Raw genomic sequence first — 24827 nt, 5'->3', positions numbered from 1 at the left:
CCAAAGTGATTGACAATTGATATTAGATCTCAACATCACTTGAAATCAATGATTGAAATTCATCTAATTCACTAATGCAAATAACATTTGCATTTCATTAGATTAACTCACTTTATCTTATAAAAGTCAATTGCTTTGATAATTAGATAATTGCTAAGGTTAAGGGTTAATTAGAAAACTTCCACGCGTCTAAAACTCAAGCCTATATAGAAGAACCTGCTCGAGCTACAAACATCAACAAATAAAACCATAAATTTTGACTCAATACAATTTGAACATTTTGATTTTTTTTTTGTTAAAAAGCATTTCATGATATTCAATTGTGTCTCTCCTTATCGAGCACTTTTTAAGAGCTTCTTCCTAATTTTGAGGGCAAGCCCAATTTCCTCTTAATACGTGGATAAAATAATGGTTGCTTAATCTTCTTATCTTACGTTAAGACCCGGATAAAATAATGATTGCTTAATCTTCTTATCTTACCGTCTTGGGACCTAGCTTAGGAGATCCTTTTTTAAAGTTAAAATCTCATAAAATATCCAAAGATTATTGCTTCGATTCTTTCAATTTTATAACTTCTGACCAAAAGAAAAAGTAGAAAAGAATTGTCACCTTACTTCTCTCTATCATGGCCTCCAATAATAATTTGTTCACCAAATTTTGCAAATTGTCTCTACTGATAATCCACAATCCTTATTTCTAAGAGAATTTGCATGCATATCATCTAAAGCAGAACCACAACGCATTCAAGGCACATCTCAATCTCATGGCATATATGGATATCATTGCCCTATCTCTGCAAGGCACATCTCAATCAACTATCTTCCACCAAGGAATTTGAAGGTATCATTGTTTCATTTTCCCAGTGGATTCTTTGGTTTACTAATTCTGACAATCAACTTGATGTTTGACAGATTGTTATCAGATCTTTCCAAAAACAAGTTTGGCAAATCGTCTTCAAATTCAATTGGTATGTCAGAAATTCATAGAAAAGCTCGCATACAGTTCTCCATTGCCGATATTATTTTGCATGGTTGTCTTTTCTGTGTTTGAGGGGCCACCACCCATGTATAAATCTCTCTAAACATTGATTCTATCAATTTGAGTGCATTGAAAGAAAATTGGTTCCGGGAGTTAAAAACTAAGTTATTCTTGTGCAGAGTTTTTATGATAATTTTCCATATTTATTCCGTTCTTGGACTTCCTTCTCATAAAATAATTCAAGTCCATCTATTTCGTTGACTTAGGTTAAATCCCATTTATAACAGAAGCAATTTTAAATTCAGAAACTACAACTAATGAAGGATTCATTCATGGTATCTCGCAGCTCATGTAAGTAGATGACGCAAGAAAGGGAGGTCATATATTAAAAAGAAAGGATGATTACAATGGATGGTCTCTGCGGCTCTTCATTTGCATTACAACAGACATTTGCCCGAGCAGTCAAGAAACAACCCAAAATTGAATGACCAATTAACTACTTAGCCTTAATTCCCTTGACATTGAACAACTGTCACAAGGGAAGAAAATGTTCCGTTAGCACCAGTAAGGAAATGTATATACTAGAATTCGTATTATATTACATGAATACACGTCCATATTTGCAGCTTCTTCGTAGCATCGACTTTAGGAAGAAAATTTCGGAGGAAGCATAACTCAATGATCACAACAAGAAAGACATCTCAATGATTGTAGATTGATGAATGCAGACAATTTGTGTGTAGCAACAATTTGAAATGCACTTAGACTAGCTAGCAAAGAGTGACTTGTAGTGAAAAGCATAGTTATTTTGCTGCTAAAGCAACTGTGTATGATATACGATTTTATGATATTCAAAGTACTGTGTCCTTTTTCCGGAGGAAAATGTAGCATCTAAAACTCAATTGCCACTTTCATCAATGCTGCTAAAAAAACATAAAAAAATATTTCATGCTTAAAGCACCCTATTCAAATGCTTTTTTACATTCCATGATTTCAAGAAAAGCTCTAACAATCTTGAAATCCTTGCTATCCACAATAATATAATGATTTGATTTATGACCTTAATTTGTCTTGGATATACCTATAAAGGCAAATGACAAGACTCAATCACTCCATAAACAAAACAAACACTCTGAACAATTATGCAACTTGAAATTGTTTCTACAACTCCAAATCCTTGCTATCTACAATAATATAGTGATTTATGACCTTAATTTGTCTCGAATATGCCTATAAAAGCAAATGACAAGGCTCAACCACTCAAACAAAACAAACAATCTGAATAATTATGCATCTTGAAATTGTTTCCATAACTCAAAATCCTTGCATATTCATCCAATTAAGTTGGGGTCATCTATTGTGAGGTACATCAATCATTTATACATCCAAGTTCTTTCATTTAATTTTTTTATCATTATAGTATGGGTCTAGACCATGATCCTTGGGGTGTGTACTTGTTCCCTCATTTCACTTGGGTGGTTATCATTTGCTCCTAGTCTAATGTGGCCTTCCTTGAGGTCTTTCTTTCATTGTCTAGGAGGGGCATGAATAGGTGACTTTGATTGTAGCGTTCCATGTAGCTTGTACTTAACATTTGTCATCTTTTCCTTGTTCATTCCCATCTTTTGATTGGTTGTTGTCAGTTGCTCATACCAGTTCGTTATATGTCTCATCTTATGAGAATAAGAGGTTGGAGGCATCCAAGGTTGATGCAACTATTAAAAAAAAAGAGAAAGCATAAGCCAAATGTCAATATGAAAAATAATGGCAAGGTATGTAAAGCAATTAAAAGCCAATAATAACTTGAGTTTCACCCCCTCATATAACCACTCACCCTTAGAATATACATGCATATTTCATGCCTATCAAAGTAAAAGCGATAAAATGCCCATCATTAAAGGGGGGTTAGATTATATTTACATAATAATGAATCGAAGTTTGTTAAACAAGCCAATTCAAGCAAAGAAACAACCACATCAGTGCTTGGAAAAATAAAAGTGAGGGAATTTTATATTGCTTATTCACACTTTTGTTGGCTAAATGTGTTGATGTTATAAACTATTGTATCGCTATGCAATTTGCTAACTTAAAACTCTAGTTTATAGAAGCCTAGAGTATTCTCTTGATTCGGGGTGTTTAGGAAACCTATTTGAGCCTCTTTAGACCAACTGTAGTGTTTTTAAATTGACCCATAGCTTCCTTAAACTCAAATCTGGAATCTACTCCTTCATCCACCTTAAACCCTAAATTACTATACCTTTATCTGCTGGATTTACATTGTAGGATCCTTGGGGGCACTTAGCTCAAGATCCTTGGGAAGATCCCTAAGCCCCACCAACAAAGCCTCCCTTGTGAAAGAGGGGAATTGTTATTGAGATAACAATAGTGACATTCCCAAGCGTTGCACATTGTATTAGGTCACCTAATAAAGCTTTGCCCTAGGCTACTAGATTCTGGCATGACAAAGCTCATTCTAAAACCTCATTAATACCATGTTCTTGTCTTCGTCCATTTTTGCTTTAAAAATGTAAAACCAATATTGTTTGGATTTTAAAACCAATATTGTTTGGATGAAAACACAATTGTCTAAGAAAACCAAACCCAAAGTTAGGAAAAAAAACTGATCATATCAAAAACCAATAGCAAAATTCTTAATAAAGTAGATTAATGTAATTCCAAACCATTCAACGCAATATATGAAAAGTTTGGACATATATATAGCATGTACAGAACCGTTAATGAGATGCACTATATAGCTTCTACGATCTAGAATCATCATATTATAATTTATAATCAAATAGTACATGCCATTCTAAGGTTTTTCTTTCTCTTGGAGAAGGGCTTCAAAGAATTGTCGTTTGATGTTTTTAAATCAGTTAGCATCCTTGGACCAAGTAAAACTGCTCAACTGGGATTTCAAACAGTAAGAAAAAGCGTGATTCCTGAGATACATATCAATAATCGTAAAGGAAGGAAATTTCACAATCATATAAACTTTCCCAGTTGATTGTTATTATTCGCGCAGGCCACAGATAAGAGGGTTAGCTAACAACAAATCGAATGACTTCTATAAACACCTTATTGACGTAAAGATCTCGCCTGAGGATCAACTTTCCATTCGAGACTATAATAGGACGCTAGCAAAATATTAACCCAAGAATCATGGGTACATGCTATTAGTCTCTCATTTTGTCGGACCTTCCGTAAAATTCAAATGCGATGATAAGTAACTCAGTGTTACTTCTTCACAATATTACTCTGAGAATTTGAGATTGGTATCGTTAGAAATACTGTAACGTGACCTCCTATGTGATCCTCGTGATTGAACCACCTCTTCCTTTAAAACAGGCAACTCATGAGTTCTTCCGCCGTTTGCCTGTAGTAGTGTTTCCTTCAATATGCTTCCATCCTGCCACCAGACAACCGACTTTCATTCACCGTTTTGGAGATTCAAAGTTTCATCTGTACGTCAGCACATCTTCAAGTAAAAAGGGTAAAGAAAAGCACTGACAAATTCAACAACTTATGGGTGGTTAATGTTTTAATGATCAATCCTGAAGAATCGGTCAACTCTTTAGCTGCTGTATGCAGCATACAAAAGAAAATAGCATAATCCAGAAAGGAATATAAACACAAATGCATTTTGAGAATCCTTGCCAGTGTAAAGTCTCCCTCTTAAACATAATAATAGAAGCATAGATCTAAAATATATAAGGTATGGAGGTTTATATCAACCAGATTAACGATTATAGTGATAGATGGAGGTCACGTGTATTTATTTCTCAGCTCTGATCAAGTGTCAGATGTCTTCCCAACCAAATGCAAAGAAATGAATGCCACCAACACCTTTGAAATTAAACGAGAAGTTTTCCTACTTGGTCCAACACTCCATAGAACAAGCTTCATACGGGTATCTATTAATAACTTTTATTACAGAGGTACTCAGTTAAGCTGACTTTTGACCCATTTGATGGATACTTAACAACCATGGGTTTGAAGAATAAATATCATGGTGATTAAAAAATCTAAAGCTAAAATGGATCTATGCTATGCTTTAGATTTTTTATCACTTTCAGTGTTTAATAGATTAGAGGATAAAATGGATATATGCTAGGCAGAAACTAAATTGTGCTTAAAAGGTTTGGGATTGAGATGGATCTATATATAGTCCAAGGGATTAGTTAAATTGGTTGTTATCACTATTGTTGAGCATTTGCTTAGTTTTGTGCCAACAAGTCCCCAAATTGATTTACCCCAGGTAAGACACACTGCTATACACCTAAAAATTTACTGAGGATACCATGCACAAATGCAGGGAAGCATCCTTATGATTTCCCCACGAGGTTTTCTTTGGATATATATGCTAATGCATTAGCCTCATGAAGTAGCTCGACCTGAGTTCGATTCTTCTATTAAAGATTGATGAGTTCAACAACAAGCAAGGGTGGGGGCAAATCAGAGTTTTAAAATTCGGCCTAGCCGACCAAGTCAGACCCTTGCCCGAGTCGGCTCGGCCAACCAGTTCATTGGTCGGTCTGTTACCGAACTGGCCCAACCGGTCACCGACTTGGTCAATTCGGTAGCAGACCGGCCAATGAACCGAGTCCAACTTAAACCGACCGGTCCAGTCAAACTCGGTCAGCGGGGCATTTTGGAGGGAATGCGGACTCCAAACTCACTTATTTTTTGGTTTTAGGTTTTTTGTTTGTCCATCTAACCTCTCCCAAACCTATAAAAACCACCCATCCCCCTCACATCTATCTCATTGCATTTGTGAGAGAATTTGTGAGTCCGACTTAAACCGACCGAGCCAGTCAAACTCGGTCAGCGGCGCATTTTGGAGGGAATGTGGACTCCAAACTCACTTATTTTTTGGTTTTAGTTTTTTTGTTTGTCCATCTAACCTCTCTCCAAGCCTATAAAAGCTACCCAACCCCCTCACATTTCCTCACAACTATCTCATTGCATTTGTGTGAGAATTTGTGAGGAGTTTGTGAAGAGTTGTGGAGATGGTTTTCGGAGCAGCAGTGAGGAGTCTTGGGCAATCATTGGAGCAGCAATGAGGACATTGGGACAAATTTAATACAGACACTATCCATGAAATGTGAGAATTTTTAGCTTTGAAAAATATGCATGAGTTATTATGAATGCCATCCAGTAAATCTAAAGAAAATGTGGGGAAGCTAGATTTACCTCATAGATTGTTTCTTTAAAATAAATATGCGTACATACACATTGTGGTAATTAATTGTTAGCTTTTTCTTTATTTCCTTTAATCTTAAGGACCTAGGTTGTACCTTACTTTTGGATGAAAAAATACAACAATAGCTAAAACGGATGAAATAACAATCTCTGGACAAATGTTATTATAGCAAAGCTATTTCTGAAATTGAACTCAAACACTTTGAGAAAATTGATGAAACAAAGAATAGATACACAGTGTGTACCCTTTCACACTCTGCACGTGTATTTTGGAGCAGACCATATTTTAAGGTTTTTACTTCTGTGTGGAATGTTCAAATCCCCATGTTGTTAAGTTTCCCCTGAAGAAAAACTTTGGCCTTAAAAGGAACCTTATAAAGAAACAGGTAAATGGATTAACAATTTTGTCAGACAGGAACATGGATTGCTATCCAATCATTGAATGATTCAAGCGTTTATTTTTAAAGCACACACCTATCCTTGACTAATATGATATAAATTATAATCTCCTAGGCCTAATGGACACTTCTGTTGTTTATTTTTTCCATTTTTTCTTTACTTGTCCTGCAAAGATTTAAATTTTGCCTATTCAGTTGCATGTAGGTGATCCGTAAAAAGGGATTTATAGCCCATGTGCTTCATTAACATAAATACTCTGTAGAGTTGTCTTTGATCTCTGTTCTTTGTCTTATATAGAGACCTATGTCCTTCTAGTGGCTACAAGGAATTTCTAACACTGCAATGCAAATTGCTAACTTCTTTGCTCCATGATCTTCCACAGGCATGTAAGGCTATAATATGCCAATCGATTGCCCATTGTTGTTTGGTGTAACCTCTGCACAAACAACCAGTTGACAATGCCAATAACAACTGGGACTCTGCAATTATTATGTTGCTGAGAACTCCATCTCACTGCAACTCCTTTGCACATGTATATCTAGCTCAACTGAATTTATCAAGGTCATCAAGGCTGAGACACTGTCATAATTCTGTGTGTGTGTTCAATTTTTATTGTAGTGGCTTGTTTGATTAAATGGTGACTCTAACAAAAGTACAAGGCTTTAGGTAAAACCACCCAGCCAATGGTGCCAATTATTGATGAAGTATGAACCTTGTAGGGGTTAAACAGCAACCACCACACCAATACTCAAGCTTCTCATCATCAACCAACCAGAAGAAGTGTTATGGTTATTCTCCAATTATCAAAATGAACACTAGATTGTCAAGGGCAATATTATTTGGCATATAGTTGGGTACTTCGCTGGTTTAAATGCCAAATTGAGTATACTTGTAATCTCTATACCAATGTTGCAAATATCTCCAATTTCTGCTGATATTTCTGAAATTTTCCAAGATTTTCATGTTACCAATTTTTCTCATATTTCTCAGTTTTCCAGGTCCAAGGATAGGGTTCCCAATATTTTGCAAAAATTTCTGATATTTTCTTGATATTTCTGATTAGTTTATTTTTCGACCCTTGAGAATATATTCCTTGACGTGATATTTGCAACAATTCTCTAGACTTTAAAGTTTACTTACTCACTAAGAACAGTGTCCAATTATGTATGAAATGGGTTATTACTTAACCTATAAGATAAGATGTTAATCGGAGATTTGGGGATGGATTTTGTGGTAGGGTTTCTGTAGGCTCACTCTGACTACGACTGTGGGAGACTATGTGGAAACAGGTAAATGGATTAACAATTTTGTCATTGACAGGAACATGGATTGTTATCCAATCATTGAATGATTCAAGCATCTATATTTAAAGCACACACCTATTCTTGACTAATATGATATAAATTATAATCTCCTAGGCCTAATGGACACTTCAGTTTATTTTTTCCATTTTTTTCTTTACTTGTCCTTCAAAGATTTAAATTTTGCCTATTCAGTTGCATGTAGGTGATCTGTAAAAAGGGACTTATAGCCCATGTGCTTCATTAACATAAATACTCTGTAGAGTTGTCTTTGATCTCTGTTCTTTGTCTTATATAGAGACCTATGTCCTTCTAGTGGCTACAAGGAATTTCTAACACTGCAATGCAAATTGCTAACTTCTTTCCTCCATGATCTTCCACAGGCATGTAAGGCTATAATATGCCAATCGATTGCCCATTGTTGTTTGGTGTAACCTCTGCACAAACAACCAGTTGACAATGCCAATAACAACTGGGACTCTGCAATTATTATGTTGCTGAGAACTCCATCTCACTGCAACTACTTTCACGTGTATATCTAGCTCAACTGAATTTATGAAGGTCATCAAGGCTGAGACACTGTCATAATTCTGTGTGTGTGTTCAATTTTTATTGTAGTGGCTTGTTTGATTAAATGGTGACTCTAACAAAAGTACAAGGCTTTAGGTAAAACCACCCAGCCAATGGTGCCAATTATTGATGAAGTATGAACCTTGTAGGGGTTAAACAGCAACCACCACACCAATACTCAAGCTTCTCATCATCAACCAACCAGAAGAAGTGTTATGGTTATTCTCCAATTATCAAAATGAACACTAGATTGTCAAGGGCAATATTATTTGGCATATAGTTGGGTACTTCGCTGGTTTAAATGCCAAATTGAGTATAATTGTAATCTCTATACCAATGTTGCAAATATCTCCAATTTCTGCTGATATTTCTGAAATTTTCCAAGATTTTCATGTTACCAATTTTTCTGATATTTCTCAGTTTTCCAGGTCCAAGGATAGGGTTCCCAATATTTTGCGAAAATTTCTGATATTTTCTTGATATTTCTGATTAGTTTATTTTTCGACCCTTGAGAATATATTCCTTGACGTGATATTTGCAACAATTCGCTAGACTTTAAAGTTTACTTACTCACTAAGAACAGTGTCCAATTATGTATGAAATGGGTTATTACTTAACCTATAAGATAAGATGTTAATCGGAGATTTGGGGATGGATTTTGTGGTAGGGTTTCTGTAGGCTCACTCTGACTACGACTGTGGGAGACTATGTGGAAACAGGTAAATGGATTAACAATTTTGTCATTGACAGGAACATGGATTGTTATCCAATCATTGAATGATTCAAGCATCTATATTTAAAGCACACACCTATTCTTGACTAATATGATATAAATTATAATCTCCTAGGCCTAATGGACACTTCAGTTTATTTTTTCCATTTTTTTCTTTACTTGTCCTTCAAAGATTTAAATTTTGCCTATTCAGTTGCATGTAGGTGATCTGTAAAAAGGGACTTATAGCCCATGTGCTTCATTAACATAAATACTCTGTAGAGTTGTCTTTGATCTCTGTTCTTTGTCTTATATAGAGACCTATGTCCTTCTAGTGGCTACAAGGAATTTCTAACACTGCAATGCAAATTGCTAACTTCTTTCCTCCATGATCTTCCACAGGCATGTAAGGCTATAATATGCCAATCGATTGCCCATTGTTGTTTGGTGTAACCTCTGCACAAACAACCAGTTGACAATGCCAATAACAACTGGGACTCTGCAATTATTATGTTGCTGAGAACTCCATCTCACTGCAACTCCTTTCACGTGTATATCTAGCTCAACTGAATTTATGAAGGTCATCAAGGCTGAGACACTGTCATAATTCTGTGTGTGTGTTCAATTTTTATTGTAGTGGCTTGTTTGATTAAATGGTGACTCTAACAAAAGCACAAGGCTTTAGGTAAAACCACCCAGCCAATGGTGCCATTTATTGATGAACCTTGTAGGGGTTAAACAGCAACCACCACACCAATACTCAAGCTTCTCATCATCAACAAACCAGAAGAAGTGTTATGGTTACTCTCCAATTATCAAAATGAACACTAGTTTGTCAAGGGCAATATTATTTGGCATATAGTTGGGTACTTCGCTGGTTTAAATGCCAAATTCAGTATACTTGTAATCTCTATACCAATGTTGCAAATATCTCCAATTTCTGCTGATATTTCTGAAATTTTCCAAGATTTTCATGATACCAATTTTTCTGAAATTTTTCAGTTTTCCAGGTCAAAGGATAGGGATCCCAATATTTTGCGATAATTTCTGATATTTTTCTTGATATTTTTTATTAGTTTATTTTTGAGCCCTTGAGAGTATATTCCTTGACATGAAATTTGCAACAATTCTCTAGACTTTAAAGTTTACTTACTCACTAAGAAGTTAAGAACAGTGTCCAATTATGTATGAAATGGGTTATTACTTAACCTATAAGATAAGATCTTAATCGGAGATTTGGGGATGGATTTTGTGGTAAGGTTTAGACAAGGGTTTCTGTAGGCCCACCCTGAATACGACTGTGGCAGACTATGTGGTGGGGTTGGCTTAGGCGATGGATGTTCCTTTCCTCATGGATTATTCGGATGATGGATTGTCAGAAGAACAGATTTTTCATACACCTACTGGGGTTGAGTTGTTGGTGGAATACCTACTGAAATCATTGGATGCCAAGGAGGTTTAATCAGAGGCCAAAAGGAGAAGTGATAGAGCCCAAGGTGATTGGTCTGCAGGTTTGAGGAAGAAGGCTTCAGTAGAGATTCATGTGCCGTTACAACAGATCTTGTGTGATGGGGAGGTTGGGCATGTGCTTGAACACAAGAATGTCCTTTTTTGCCCAGGCGGAAACTGAGACAATCGATAGTGTTGGGTCATTCAAAACCATGTCAGGGGCCTTTGTTCCCTACACATGGGCACTTTTCTACAATTGAGGGAGGAAGATATGGTTCTTTCAAGAGCCTCAATGCTCCCACTGTGACAATTGTTCCAAAGAAACTGATTTGGGGCCCAAGAAGATAATTGAGCACAATGAAGAGGAGTTATAGATGGGTTCGTAACTGCTCAGGTTGCGATTGAAGAGTTGTAGGGAGGTAGCATTTTCAATCCTGTGGTAAATAGAAGGAAACATAAGAGAAATACCTTAAAATCTCAAGTGGAGGAGCTTCTTTGATTGTAGAAGGGGTGAGAACAAATTGGTCTTGAAATAGGCTTGAACGTTTGGGTTCAAAAGAAGATGGTTCCTTGGTTGAGATATGGTCTAATGCTCCATGTTTTAGCCAAGGGATAGGTTGGTTTTTTGTTTTTGTTTTTTTTGGCCTAGACCAAGGCTAGTCTTAATATTGGATGGAAGTGTGATCTTCCCAACAGTGGGATGCCATCACCGGGATTATGTGAAGCTTGATCAAGCTTGGACACCCCTTAGGATAGTTTAATTCCCCCCAAGGTTGCTCCCATCCGCAACCCCTCCCCATCTGCCCATCAATGGGATGTCATCACCAAGATTGTGTGAAGCTCAGTCAAGAATGGATGCCCCTTGGTATAATTTAATTCCCCCAAAGGCTGCTCCCATCCTCAACCCCTCACCATGAGATTTGAACCTATGACCTAGTGGGGACCAAATCCCATAGAAACCAATTGGTCTACACCTCATTGTTAAGGGATAGGTTGGTTTTATTTTTCGAGCTAAGGAAGATGCGATGAAGATACCATGATGCATTTGGTTCCTAGACTTGGCTTTCTTATGTTTAAAACCATAATATCCTGCTTGCAATGCACAAGCTGAATTTCAGAACTCTGCCCCTATTTGGGTAAAACTTCCCAACCTTCGCATGGAATTGTAGTTGAATAACATTCTAAAGGATATCAAGGATACTCTAGTTAAGTCTCTTTCAATTGACAACACTTACAAGAAGTTAATAGTTTGTTCTATGGAAAGAATCTTGGTTGAAATTAATGTGAGACCAGGGCTCTTTAAGTATATGGAAATAATTGTGGGTAATCCCCAACATACTTAAGTGTTGGATTACCAAAACTTCCCTTTTTGATGTGCATGTGCATGTTGCCAACTCTATGGACATATACTAAAAGATTACCCCAAGGAATATTTCTTTTTTTTCCTAAAAAAGTTATAGAGGGGAGGACAAACATCACTTCTCTCATGGGGCACTCAAGAAGGTTGTTAAACAAGGTTGTCTAATCCAAACTTGAATGTTTTACATTCTATGGAGCAGTTTGAGAATTCTCATGAGATTAAGGATGGGAAGATTGGTCATGCTTTGGCCAATAGTGGGAAGGTGGATTTGGATTATCCACTGAAGGAGGTTTATATTCACGTGGAATATTTCTCCATTCTACTAGTTATGAAGGGCCAAGAGTGGGAAAACAAGGGAGGAGATTCTCCACACTTTTTGCTGGTTTTAGATGTCTCTCCTTCACAAATCCAACTGGTTGACTACCATGGGCTTAAAGGTGCACAAATTTAAAGTAATTTAAATTGCAACTCTATGTATCCTTTTAATTCTATTGTTGGGGAAGTAGATGGGGAAAAACAAGTCTCAACTTCCCCTTAGGATGCCCTTGATAAGGATTTTGAAGTTATTGTTCCTCTTCCTTGCACTGGGGTGTGTTTGGATCTACCTGACAAGAATCTAGTGATAAATCTCTCCCAAGATTTGGATTCAGTGATAGGGCGAGGTGTCATGGTGGCATTTGATTCTTTTTTAATCATCTTCACCTCGGTGCAGAGGGGGTGGCCATTTATCAACTAAGACCTTGCCCTACTTCTCATGATACTCAACCATCCAGGGAGTTAGAGTTTGAGAGTTCCAAAGGAACAAGGGGCTCTAGTGTTGGGTGTATTTTAGCCATAAAGCGTGCTCAATCCTAGGCCATTAAGGAGGTTAACCAATGAAAACAGTGATTACTGACAAGGGTTCTTAGAGCAAATAAATCCACCTCATGAAACTCCTTTGTATCAGTGTACAAGGCTTGGGGGGCCAATCCAAGTGATATTTATTTACGAAACTATGGGTAAAGGAGAAGTCATGATTTCTGAAACATCTGTTTTCATACTAGGATTTTTTGGCTTTAGAGGTTGAATTTTTTCGAGTAGTCTAATAACGGGGTGGTGCTCAAAATTAACCTTAATTAATTTTTTTGTTGTTTATTCAAGGATTTGTATTGAGTTTTTCTGCAATAGACTTGAGATGGAGCTTACATAATATCCATGTCCATATGAAGGGAAGGAAGATTGCTGGTCAAAGATTTGTTTTACACAATACATTACAACATAATCTAATCATAGGGGATGGCCTAAATTTTACCCTAAAGAGGGGAAATCTAGGGAACTTCTGCTATATAGGATAGACTAGTAGGTTTTTTTGTGGACATATTTGAAAGTATGGGATGGGTGGATGTGAAGCCAATTTAGGGGAATCCTATCTAGACAAATAATAGATGTTAGGAAAGTTGGGGTGTCCAATTGACTTGATCATTTCTTGCTCCATCACTCCCTCTTGGACAAAATATCTCATTATAGCACTTAAGTGAACTCGATGAGATGTTCTAACCACTATATCATGTTCTTAGAGATGAGTCAAGGGATGGAAATCCAAAGGCTCTTTTCAAATACAACCCCTAATGGTTAATTGAGGAGGATTTCCAAAACTTGATCAGGAGTGCTTGGAGGAACTTTGATGCTAACTTTGAAGAGTCATCCTGTGCTCAATTTGCACTTCATTACAATTGCTCAAAGGGAAGGTGGTACCCTGGGCTAGTGAGAGACATAAATCTCGAGACCATAAGTTGAGGGAAGTTGAGTGGAAGTTAGGACAATTATATAATGACAACCCTAATGGGCTATATAGTGAACATTTTTTCTCAAATGAAACTTCTAGAGTCATAAGAGAATGAACTTATTTTGGATCAAGAAACGGGCTGGAGTATAATTATATGGGAACTCTCAAATAATGATGGCAACAAATTAGAGGCTTTCAGGGGTTGGAAGCTCTTGGGGTCAACTAATTTTCACACATGTTTTTCAGGAGCTTTAACAAACCTCAATGAGATAATGAAGGCTATTTCATGTTTTCCTAAGATGGTGGAAGCAGAGGACAACAAAACAATGTTCTAAGAAGTTACTAGGGAAGAACTATTGAAGGTCTTAAATGCATTCTAGAAGAATAAGAGTTTGGGGCTTGATGGGTGGCCTATTGAGTTTTATTTGCATTTTTTTCCTTGGAGAAGACATCTTAAGAGTTGTGGAGGAGGTTATATAGGAAGCAAACGGTCATAGGAATTCTAATTCAACTTGTATTTTCCTAATTCCTAAGCATGGTTGCCAATGAACTTTGAAGGCTTGGCCAATTGCACTATGTAATTTTTCTACAAGATTATGTCAATAGTTATTGCCATGAGGATCAAGCCATTACACAGTGATTCATGAAGCTATTGGTTCTTCCCAAGAAGGCCTCCATTCTATCAAGAAACATAAATCCCCAACTAATGTTATTAAGCCATATCTCTCCAAAGCTTATACAAGGTCTCTTGGCTCTGTTTAAGACTCCTTTTGCTTCACTTGGGTTTCTCCCTTCCCATGGTGAGGTGGATTATGGGTTGTGTGAATTTTGTTTCCTTTTTGTGTTAATAAATGGTGTGGCTTCCCCTTCCCTCCAACCTTCAAGAAGGATCAAAGACAGATGTCCCTTATCCCCTTATATGTTTTTGTCAGAAGTTGAAGGACATAATAGGGCAATGCATAATGCTAGAAGACATAGACAAGGGTATCTAGGTGGGAAGAAAAGTCTCTTTTACCCATCTATTATTTGTTGATGATATCTTGTTATTTGGACTAGGATTAGTGAGGGAAATTCAAACTTTAAAGTAGATCTTAGACTTATTGTCTTTTGCCACTAGGATTGAGATCAACATGATTAAGTATGCACTATAATTGAGACGAATCAAATCTAATTGAAAGGATTGGAATAATATCCACTTTCCGACATTTGGATTTTGAAGGAAAAAATTAATATCTTGGATATACTTTAAAACCTAATAACCATGGAAAGGAGGACTAGAGGTGGCTTCTCACCATGGTTGAGCAACAAGTTACTTTTTGGTGTAAGATGCATTTCACAAGAAGGTGAACTTGCCCTGATAAAGTCTATCATTGAAGCTATTCCCATTTTCTAGCACAACTTAGCCCATATTCTGAAGGGATTTCTCGATGTGTTGATGGACTAACGATCAACTAGAGAGTTGATTGGAGTTGTGTTCAGTGGCCTAAAGGACTTGGTACATTGATAAAGGCATGAGTTGTAGATTGGGAGCAAACGAACCAACAGTGTGTTCAGGGTAGGGCAAGAGGAGATGTGATCGTCGACTACATTAGCTAGATCATCAAAGTATCTTGTTCTTGTATTCTTGTACTAGTGGATGTATGAAGGCAATTTTCCTTGTTTTTTGTGATACTTGGATTGGTAGCATCAATGATTGTAAGATTCTAACCTAGACTCCAGTATTGTGGAAAAACATGGTATCAAAGCTACTTTGAAGGGCCAATGAATTAGAGTGTGCACAACAAAGTAGCTCAGAGGGTGTCGAGATTGTCTAGATCATGGAGAAAAGGGTTCAACTGAAGACAAGGAGATGTGGTCTTGACTAGCTTGGCAGCGAGATTGGTTGAGAGTTCTAGTCGATTGGTGGTGAGACTGGTGAAAAACAGTTTGTTGTAGGGCAGGTTGATGATCATGGACTTCCTATAACTTGCCATGGATTGTTGGGATAGCTCAAGGATTGCTTTGGCATGGACGAGATTGTGTTGATCAAGATTGCTTCATGTGATAGTGTTAATTTTAGGTATGTTATATGCTTAGAGAAAATTTACTTCAATTTTCCATATTAGCTCAATATCAGTTACAGATTAGCAATCACATTTAGCATGATAGTAAAATGCAGATAGAACATAAACATAAATCGCAGAAGATAAGCCAAGACAAGAGGACACAAGATATGGTGCCAGCCAGGGACAAACCCCAATGTGGGGAAACCCTTGATCAATTCTTCTTATATTCTTCAATAGTTCAGCAGAGAGAGATAGTACATATACATCAGAAGTCAACACTTTGACTTGACAAGATAAGAGCAGAGATCTTCACCATGAAGATGACACAATAGTTATGATGACAAGGGCTGTAGATCTGAACTCAGGTGAAGGTACACTTATCAGATTTCATTCTTCAACTGATTCTCCAAGGTGATTCCATCACCATGCTGCATCCATCATCACTAAGTCGCACCCATCATCACTATGTTGCACTTCATCACTGTGTTGCACTTCATCACTATGACAATAGCTCTGTCAACCTCATATTGCAGCAGCATCATACAACCCTCTAATAGCTTGAGATCTCAGCAGTATTATACACTATAGCTCCATACATAATGCTAATGATATGAGTCCTCAAATATCCATACAAAATTGACTGTGATGTTATGGCCTGCAGCCTAACACACAATCGTCAGGCAGCATATTCATTTTGCTTGTCCCTTCACACAATGACCAATCAGACTTTATGCAGCAGCCCTATTGGATACTTCTACCCAGCATATCATACCCAAACAAATGGCCATGCTGTCACCTACAGCAATGTGGCATAATCCCAGCGGCTAGGTGACTGTGTAAGGCTGCCTGTGACCATCCTCCTGTAGCTATGGACAATCACCCTTAACTGTGAATGGGGTCACCTCTTGATCTGCAGTTTAGGACAGCATATAGGAGCCTCTTCTTAGGCCTCCTTTACTACGGTTGGGACAAAGACTGGAGCTCCCTTTAGCTATGGATTAAAGCCTTATTGACTGCGTCCTAGGGCACATTTAAATGTTGCTGTTTGGAAACTCCTTTAGCTTCCTATAGAACCCTCCTAGTTCTAGTGTGCTAGTTCTCCTTGCTTGAACAACACCTAAATTACATCCTTTAGGACTGTGTATGAGTCTCTTTCTTACTGCGGATTAGGAGTTCATTTAGGTTCCCTTTGACTGTGTCTAGCTGTGTATAGAGGACTGTGGCTAGGGATTTTATGGAGCTTCCTTTAGCTGCGTATAGAGGCTCCCTTTGACATTGAATGGAAGCCTCCATAATGACTGCATTAAGTGTCTCCTCTTGCTGCATACACACCCCTAATGACTGCGGTCTAGGACAGCATATGAGGGCATCATTAGTAGTGGTTAGGGCTTCTACATACCAGCATTAAGGCCTCTTCTTGCACTGCGTAGGAGAGCCTCCTTTAGGGCAGCGTAGGTGCCTCTTCTTCAACGTGATACTCATGCTCCATGACTGTAATTTAGGGCAGCATATAGATCTCTTCAAACAGCATCTACAGCTAGGGAAAACCCTCTAGGGCAGCATATCCTCTTTAAATCTCTCCTACCACCAAAACCCAAAGACAAGTGGAGAGAGATCACAAGAGATGATTGTGTGAAATGACTTGAAGACCTCTTCTATTTATGGTGAAACGTTGAGGACAAGTGGGGGTAGTTTGGATGCTAGCCAACCTTGACGAATTGTCACATAACACAAACAAATTCATATCTCTATGAATACATGTCAGAATCGGATGATCTTTAGATCAATCCTACACCTCTCGACGAGAGGAATCCAAGAAAAATATCAGCTGTCATAAATAAGATGACCCACATGGATTTTTGCCCTAGTTTCTAATTTTAACAGATAGATTGCATATTGGCAAGCTAGTTTCCTCATTGGATTGTGATGTTGTATATCTGAGATTGGAGGGATGTGCATGAGTTGTGTTTGACCCAAAAGGATGAGTGCTTGTAGAATTGGGCTATAGTGATGATGGCCCGTGTTCGACCGTAACTCGGACTAACCTTGTAGGACACAAGATCAGTAACAGGTTGAGTCAGTGGAGATCATGTAGACTCAGAGGGAGTCTAGCTTTAGAGGGAGCAACCCTATGGAAGTGTTGAGGTCTTTAGGTTCATATGAGATGAGGCAGAGGCACTACCTAGATTGTGTGGTTCATTCTACATAGTATGCTACAGTGATGGATTCCAGATGGACTAGTGTCACCGATGATGTTGATAAAGACTTCCTTGTGTTGGAAGTACCTCCCTCGCTAAGAGGGAGCGTTGAAATTTGTAGCTTGGGAGGTACTCTAAACCCTAGGCTAAAGGTTTTGGAGGAATGGGAATAGAAATATGGTTTGTGGGCTAAGAATCCACGCTTGGGGTTTTGTACCCAAAAATGTGGGGCCAAAACCATGAGGGATATCATTATTTGACTTATGGAGATGAAAGAGGAGACTAAAAGGAACTAGGGGCCGTGAAAATCATCAAGATCAGAAGTCTACAAAGAGAGAGATTAATTTTTATGTGTTAGAGTGTGGTTATGATGGAAAAATTAACAAGTCAGCCTAGTAGGAGGAGTGCCCTTAAGGGCTAATGTCACACCACTCAAGAACATTTAAATAGGAGGAGCCTAGACCTCAAAGGAACACATCCCAAGTGCATCATTTCATAGTAGACAAATAAACCCTACTCTATCCAGTTTGGCCTTGCATTTGAAAGAACTTACTGAACAATTTTAGTCAATTACCTTCACACACATCTTTTGGGAGTTAAATGAACAAGTTAACAAGTTTTCTAAGGAAGGTATTGCCAATGCTCAATTATAGGTCATTGAAGATGAACATCGAGAAGGTACAATACTAAATACGAGGTCTTTCCTTATTTCTAAGTTATAAATGAGTCTAAGCAATGTATAAAAATGTATTTCTATCCGTTGGGATACTTTTGACATTTTTTTTGCTTAGTAGAAATTTGTTGCTTGTAGAAAAAAGGACAAGTTGCTAGCCTCATATACAACCTTGTACAGCAGGGACATGAAAATTATCTGAGGAAAAAATGGCCTTAATCAGAATGGCTACCAAAGGATTAGAGATGGATTCCAATTAAATATAACAAACGATTGTCCTAGAATATAAATTTAAGACAAACCTCTTAATATCAACGCTATGCCAAGGGAGATGACCATTCATCAAATGCCAAAAAAAAACTTGGAACAAGAGCTATCTTCCAATCAATGTCCTAGCCTCCATTCAATGCTCCCCAAAGAGTGGAGAGAGAGAGAGAGATGCCCACTGAGCCATGTATGGTCATATTGCTTACATGGAGCTTTCTTTAAGATGTCGATGTAGTCATTTGGATTGTGTGGAGATTTCTTTAAGATGTGGATGCAGTAGTACAACTCTACACAATCTCGCACTTTGCAAAGTAATTGCCATACGACTTACAGATAGTGGAAAATCAATTGTATTAGCTATGGGACAACTTCCAAAGTCTTATTGGGTTCCAAGTTAGTGCTCAATGTTATAGGAAACCAAGAATCACTCCAGAACTATACAGATAGCTCATGGCAACCATCGTAAATATTGGTGGTGTTTTTCCTCAATTCGAATAGTCAAATTCACACATGGAACACATAGAAAGTCCCTTCAAGATTGCAACAACCAAATAACAATGTCTACAAATGTCCAATCTCATCAATCAATCAATGGTAGATGATAGAGAGTTGTTGGGATATTCATCTACCCATGAAGACTACTCCACCAAGGGAAATACTATCCAATGTAGATGGCACATGATGGCCTTTCTAACCATAAAATGAGACTACCTCTAAGTACCAAAAACTAGTAGTGTTATGGCCTTTCTTCTTGTGAGGTTTATCTGATGCATACCCATGATTCCTCTTCTTCTTCCAGCACAACTGCTTGTTACTTCTTTTGAGTGAACATGTAAGTTGAGTCTTTGAACTCTTTTCATCACTACCCTTATGCAATCTTCCATAAGAAGGCTAAGGTGGTAGTGGGTTGTCACCTTGATGTATTGCTACTCTTTCTTCTGATGAGCAAGTCAACTTCGTCATGTCCTTTGCCTTTGCAAACATGATCTTGGATTTCATGGCCATTTCTCATGGCCATTGAAACCCAATCCTTCATGTTTGACCTGCTATTCAACTATAATGGGGCTTAGGATGCCTTGTCTTCTCTTTCCTCGCCCTTGTCCATCATAACCCATCCGCCTTAACAATTTCAACCCAATTCCTTTAGTATGTTTTTCAAATTCACCATGTTACTCTTGAGAAATGCCTATGGAAGATGAGCTTATCAAAGTTGTCTCAATCCTGGTGTTGGATTTGATAATGGAAAAGGAAGGTGGTGTCGCTACTCTGTGCTCTTGCACAACTACTTGGAGCTTTGCCAATGCCTCTCTTTTTCCCACTCTTGTTTCAGTTGAGTCATCGTCTAAGTAAACTTGTCCTACCAATTTTCCAATCGAATGGCCTTCTCTTTCAAGTGTACAAGTTGAAATCTACTATTGTCCCAATCTACCATAATTGCATTGAGGGAGTCTTGGCATTCAACTTCCTTCTTTAGAATTGGAAACAATCTTGTCGAGCTCTCAAGGTTCTTCTCCATCTCTGCCATCCTCTGGTTAAACATCTAAACTTGTTTCTTCAAGTGCTTGTTGTCAACTTGAAGCTTAGCATTGATGGCCCACAAAATTTCCAACCTCTCTCTATTTGCTTTACCCGTGACAGGTCTGTGAGGCTTTAGCAACTATGTCACAATTAAGGATTCAGCGACTCTAATAGCATATGATCTGTAAACAGGGAACTTATAGCCCACTTTCTTCACCAACACAAACACTCCATGGAATTATCTATGATCTCTATTCTCTATCTTATATAGCGACCTATGTTTTTCAGATGGCTACAAGCCCTATTGTAACACTACAATGTCGAATGCAAACTTCTTTATTCCATGTTCTTCTACAAGCATCTAAGACTGCATAATGTCAATCAACTACCCATTATTGTTTGGTGTAACCTACACAAACAACAAGTTCACAATGCAACTATCAACTAGGAACCTACAATTACTCTAGCATTTAGAACTTTATCTTAGTGAAACTCCTTTGCACATGAATATCCAAGTCAACTAAATTAGAAATAAATCCTGAGACACTATCATGGTTTTGTCTAGTCTAATCCATTCTTATTGTAATGGCTTGTTTAATGAATTGTAGACTCTCAAAAGTCTAATGCTTTGGATGAAGTCTATTGGGGTTAGACACCAACTACCAAACCAATACTCTTAAGCTTCTCATCAACCAACTATATGAAGCATTATGGTTATCCTCCAATTATCAGAATGAACACTACTCCACCAAGGGAAATACTATCCAATATAGAGTTGGGTACTTGCTGGTTTAAAGTCGAATTGAGTATACTTGTAATTTGTAGACTTTAAAATTTACTCACTCACTAAAGAACGGTCTCCAATAAAAAACTAACCACTACGCATTAAATATACATTTGTTGGCCACTATTTAACCCATATGTGTGAAATGGGTTGTTACTTAACCACATGAGATCATTGTTTTAAGATCCACCCGGCTCGGAACCGACTCGGCCGAGTTGGTCCGAGTCGAAGAAAAAAAAAATCAACTCGACAGAAAAAACGGTTTGGTCGACCGAGTTATGACTGACCCAGCCGAGTTATAGCATGACTCGGCCGACTCGGCTAGATCCGTAACTACTCAGCCGAGTTAGTTCATGCGGCCAGTAAACCCCAAAAACAGAGTTTTTTTATATTTTTTTATATTTTTAAGATTTTGCTGAGTGTTGGGGACTCCAAGTTGGGGTCGGAGTGGTTCCGGCCTCATTGGATTTCATATGGAGAAAGTAGAATTTTAGATTTCATTCAAAATCCAGCAAACTTATCAGTTTTTCAAGATTTCAGGATTGGGGGATTGCAATGTTTCCATTGAATTTTGTCATGTATTAGGGTATGGAACTCATATTTAATCAAGAGCACCAATCCCTCTATGTACCTTGATGTTAGTGACATTGGTTGTTGAACTCCTCAGGGATTCGCTCCCAAACCGAGAGCTTCTGAAAATGTCGCTCCCACTCCCGTTTTCGCTCTCGCTCCCCATTTTCGCTCCCGTTCCCAAGTAACACTGAGCCAGATGATGTTGGCAACTCTAGCAATAGCCAATAGTACTAGTCACAGACTTTTGTTGTAGAGGCCATTTCTAGCCTCCTTGGTTATGTGTTTTTGTTTTGATCTCTATATCATCATCGTGTATGTATTGGACAGTGCACTGGGTGCCATTTTGATGTAATGGATATATTCATGAGCCTACTTTGATCATATGTTGTCTTCCATCTATATTATAATGTTGTGTGTTTGGAAACATGAATGAAAATCTTTAAAATTATGTTTTTTATTAAAAAAAAAATATATTTAATGTATTTTTTACAACGACCGAGTCGATACCGAGTCGGAGTCGACCCTCGGCCGAGTCGGAGTTCGAGTCAAAGTTTTAAAACATTGCATGAGATACGGTCTTAATATGTGTTGGCCACTATTTAACCCATATGTGTGAAATGGGTTATTACTTAACCACATGAGATACGGTCTTAATTGGAATGGCTACGAAAGGATAAGAGATGGTTCCCAATTCAATATAACAAATAGTCGTCCTAGAATATGAGAATAAGTCAATCCTTTTAATATCAATGTTGTGCCAAGGGAGATGGTCATTCATTAAATGCCAAAGAAAAACAACTTGGAACAAAATCATCCTAGGCCACCTACGTTCATACAACCTGCATGGAACTTTCTTTGAGATGTGGATGTGGTCATGCCACCTAGTACACTCTCGCACTCTACAAATTAACAATCGTATGACCTATATATAGTGGCCAATTAGCTATATTAGTTGTGGGCTGACCTCCAAAGGTTTGTTGGATTCTAAATTGGTTGTCTGTGAGTTATAGGCAGCAAAGAATCATTCAAAAACTTTAAAGGTAGCTCAATGCGGCCATGATAAATCGTAGTGGTATTTTTCCTCATTTCTGACCGTGAAATTCACATTTGGAACTGATTGAGAAACTCTCTACAAAATTGCAATATACAAATAATGATGTCAACAAATCTCTAATCTCATAAATCAAGCAACAATGGAGGATAGAGAGTTGTTGGGAGATCCATCTACCCATGAACTACTGCAAATGAGAAAGGAAACTCCAACACTATAGAGAGAAAGAAAATCTCACCTCAGTAGCTAACATAACAGCCATTAAATCACCTTAATAGCTAACATAATAGCCATTAAATCTTCAGAGCATCCCTTAAATACATACGCGGATTCTCCTCCTTTGCATTCCCACTTTCTAACACCCAAAAGGCCCTTTGAGAGTGAAAATACGAAAAGAAATATGGAGAGCTAGGGTAATGGGAAGGCCGACACTCCGACCTTCATGAACCTTTTCTCTCCTATTCTCATTTTATTTAATTATTGCTTTCTTCGTCTTTGTTTTATTCCATTTTGCTTTGCAGTGTCTTTTGTACATGTTCTGAAAAACATATTTCTTGTAGTTCAAAACAATGCGAATATGCTGGCCCCCACTTGCACTGTAGGAATGGGTAATTGTCGTGTTAATGCATATTTAGGGATGGGTAATTGGCATGTTAGTGCCTTGGCGTATTCATATATGCTGATATTATATATTATTTTATCTGCATTAATGAAAATGCATTTTTTAGGCTACCATGCTATATGCAAAAACATATGTAAAGTTCCAACGAAAGTCTAATGACTCCACTCAATGCTAGTCTATGCATCATAAAAGAAAATACATAACAAACAAATTCAGGGAATGGAGATAACGGATGTGAAAATTATTACATGAAGAATGCTGGGCTGAGGCTGTGGGCATTTAACAGGGTTGTCTTTGTCTGTGGGCTCCTGAGTATGTTCCACTGGATTGAAATCTACAATAAGTTGAACTCCATGTACCGGTGGATTCACCTCCTTGGGAAGCTCAAAGGATTCCCTCTCATCCTGCAATCAAATCAATAAATACTACCCCACTTAAAGTAAACAGTCTCTGCTTTACAAACACAGACCAATGAATATTGAACTTAATTCGACCAGTAACAAAACAACGACCATGTAAAACTGCAAATTCCGGATTCACATGTCTTTCAGTGACTGCAGCATCGACCCATAACGTGTAATGAACTTGATTTGGAAGAAGAAATAGGTGTTAAGAGAAATATGTAGGAAAAATTACCTCTGAGGTGACCGACTTGAAGGAAAGACGGCCGAATATCCCAATCATGGTTCTTTCTATAATACTGCTGCAGCAATTGGTGTTTGAATCCAAACTCCGAAACTGTGTTCTCGATGGCAGCAGGTTCGCAGACTTCGGATATACAGAAGGCAATACGAATCTGGGAGCTTTCGGTTATTCTTTTTTGTACGCGTTTCTTCGATAGGCGGGAGTGATAAATCAAATCAGCGTGCAAGGTCCCAACGGAAGGTGGTGAGTTGCGTGTCGTGACTATTTAATACAACAGTGCGATCCTTCACAGCTAGCCATTTATGTGATGTTGCGGCAATTTTGGTTAAGCGGATTTTTTATTTGTACTTTTAGCTAAGAAATGCTTGGGCTCTTTTGCTCGGCAAATTAAAAATTTTGGACGAAAACGCTTATTAGTCGGAGTATGCTTTTCCTGTACTGTGGTTATCATTTCACTAAATTAAAATTTTTAATATTTTAAAATGATTTTTATTATTATTATTTAATTTTAAAGTCATAACCAAGATCGGATATCAAATTGGACAAGGACTTTTTTAATTGTGGGACAAGAAACCTCTTTATTATTTGTGGGACAAAAAATCTCTTATTTATAGGACAAGGAACCCCCTTATATAATTGTGTAGATATTGAGTGTAAATGTTTAACATTTAACATTTAACATTTAACAAATTTAATCTAATATCAATATCAACTA

The 24827-nt window shown here is 37.7% G+C and overlaps 1 protein-coding gene across 1 annotated transcript; it reads right to left on the bottom strand.

Moving 5' to 3' along the window:
- Positions 1-3800: 3800 nt before the first annotated feature.
- On the bottom strand, positions 3801-24271 carry LOC149192125 (uncharacterized). The gene is made up of 3 exons (XM_089406312.1): positions 24104-24271; positions 23716-23871; positions 3801-4387 (listed from the first exon to the last, which is right to left on the bottom strand). The coding sequence occupies exons 1-3, from the start codon at positions 24149-24151 to the stop codon at positions 4232-4234; spliced, it is 360 nt and encodes a 119-aa protein (XP_089262438.1). The 5' UTR covers positions 24152-24271; the 3' UTR covers positions 3801-4231.
- Between the last annotated feature and the right edge of the window lie 556 nt (positions 24272-24827).

The sequence above is a fragment of the Pinus tabuliformis genome, chromosome 2_2 (genome assembly GCF_031772625.1).
Source record: "Pinus tabuliformis cultivar Carrire ecotype Pingquan chromosome 2_2, CPIR1, whole genome shotgun sequence".
Taxonomy (NCBI): Eukaryota; Viridiplantae; Streptophyta; class Pinopsida; order Pinales; family Pinaceae; genus Pinus; species Pinus tabuliformis.
Note: the sequence above shows the minus strand (reverse complement) of the source record. Positions and strands in the feature narration are given on the sequence as shown.

Excerpts from the sequence above, each read along its gene's own strand:
- LOC149192125 (XM_089406312.1), bottom strand. The coding sequence starts at position 24,151 with ATGATTGGGATATTCGGCCGTCTTTCCTTCAAGTCGGTCACCTCAGAG. Across the intron at positions 23,872-24,103 it reads TCAAGTCGGTCACCTCAGAG|GATGAGAGGGAATCCTTTGA; the intron begins GTAATTTTTCCT and ends ATTTGATTGCAG. Across the intron at positions 4,388-23,715 it reads CTCAGCCCAGCATTCTTCAT|GATGGAAGCATATTGAAGGA; the intron begins GTAATAATTTTC and ends GTCTGGTGGCAG.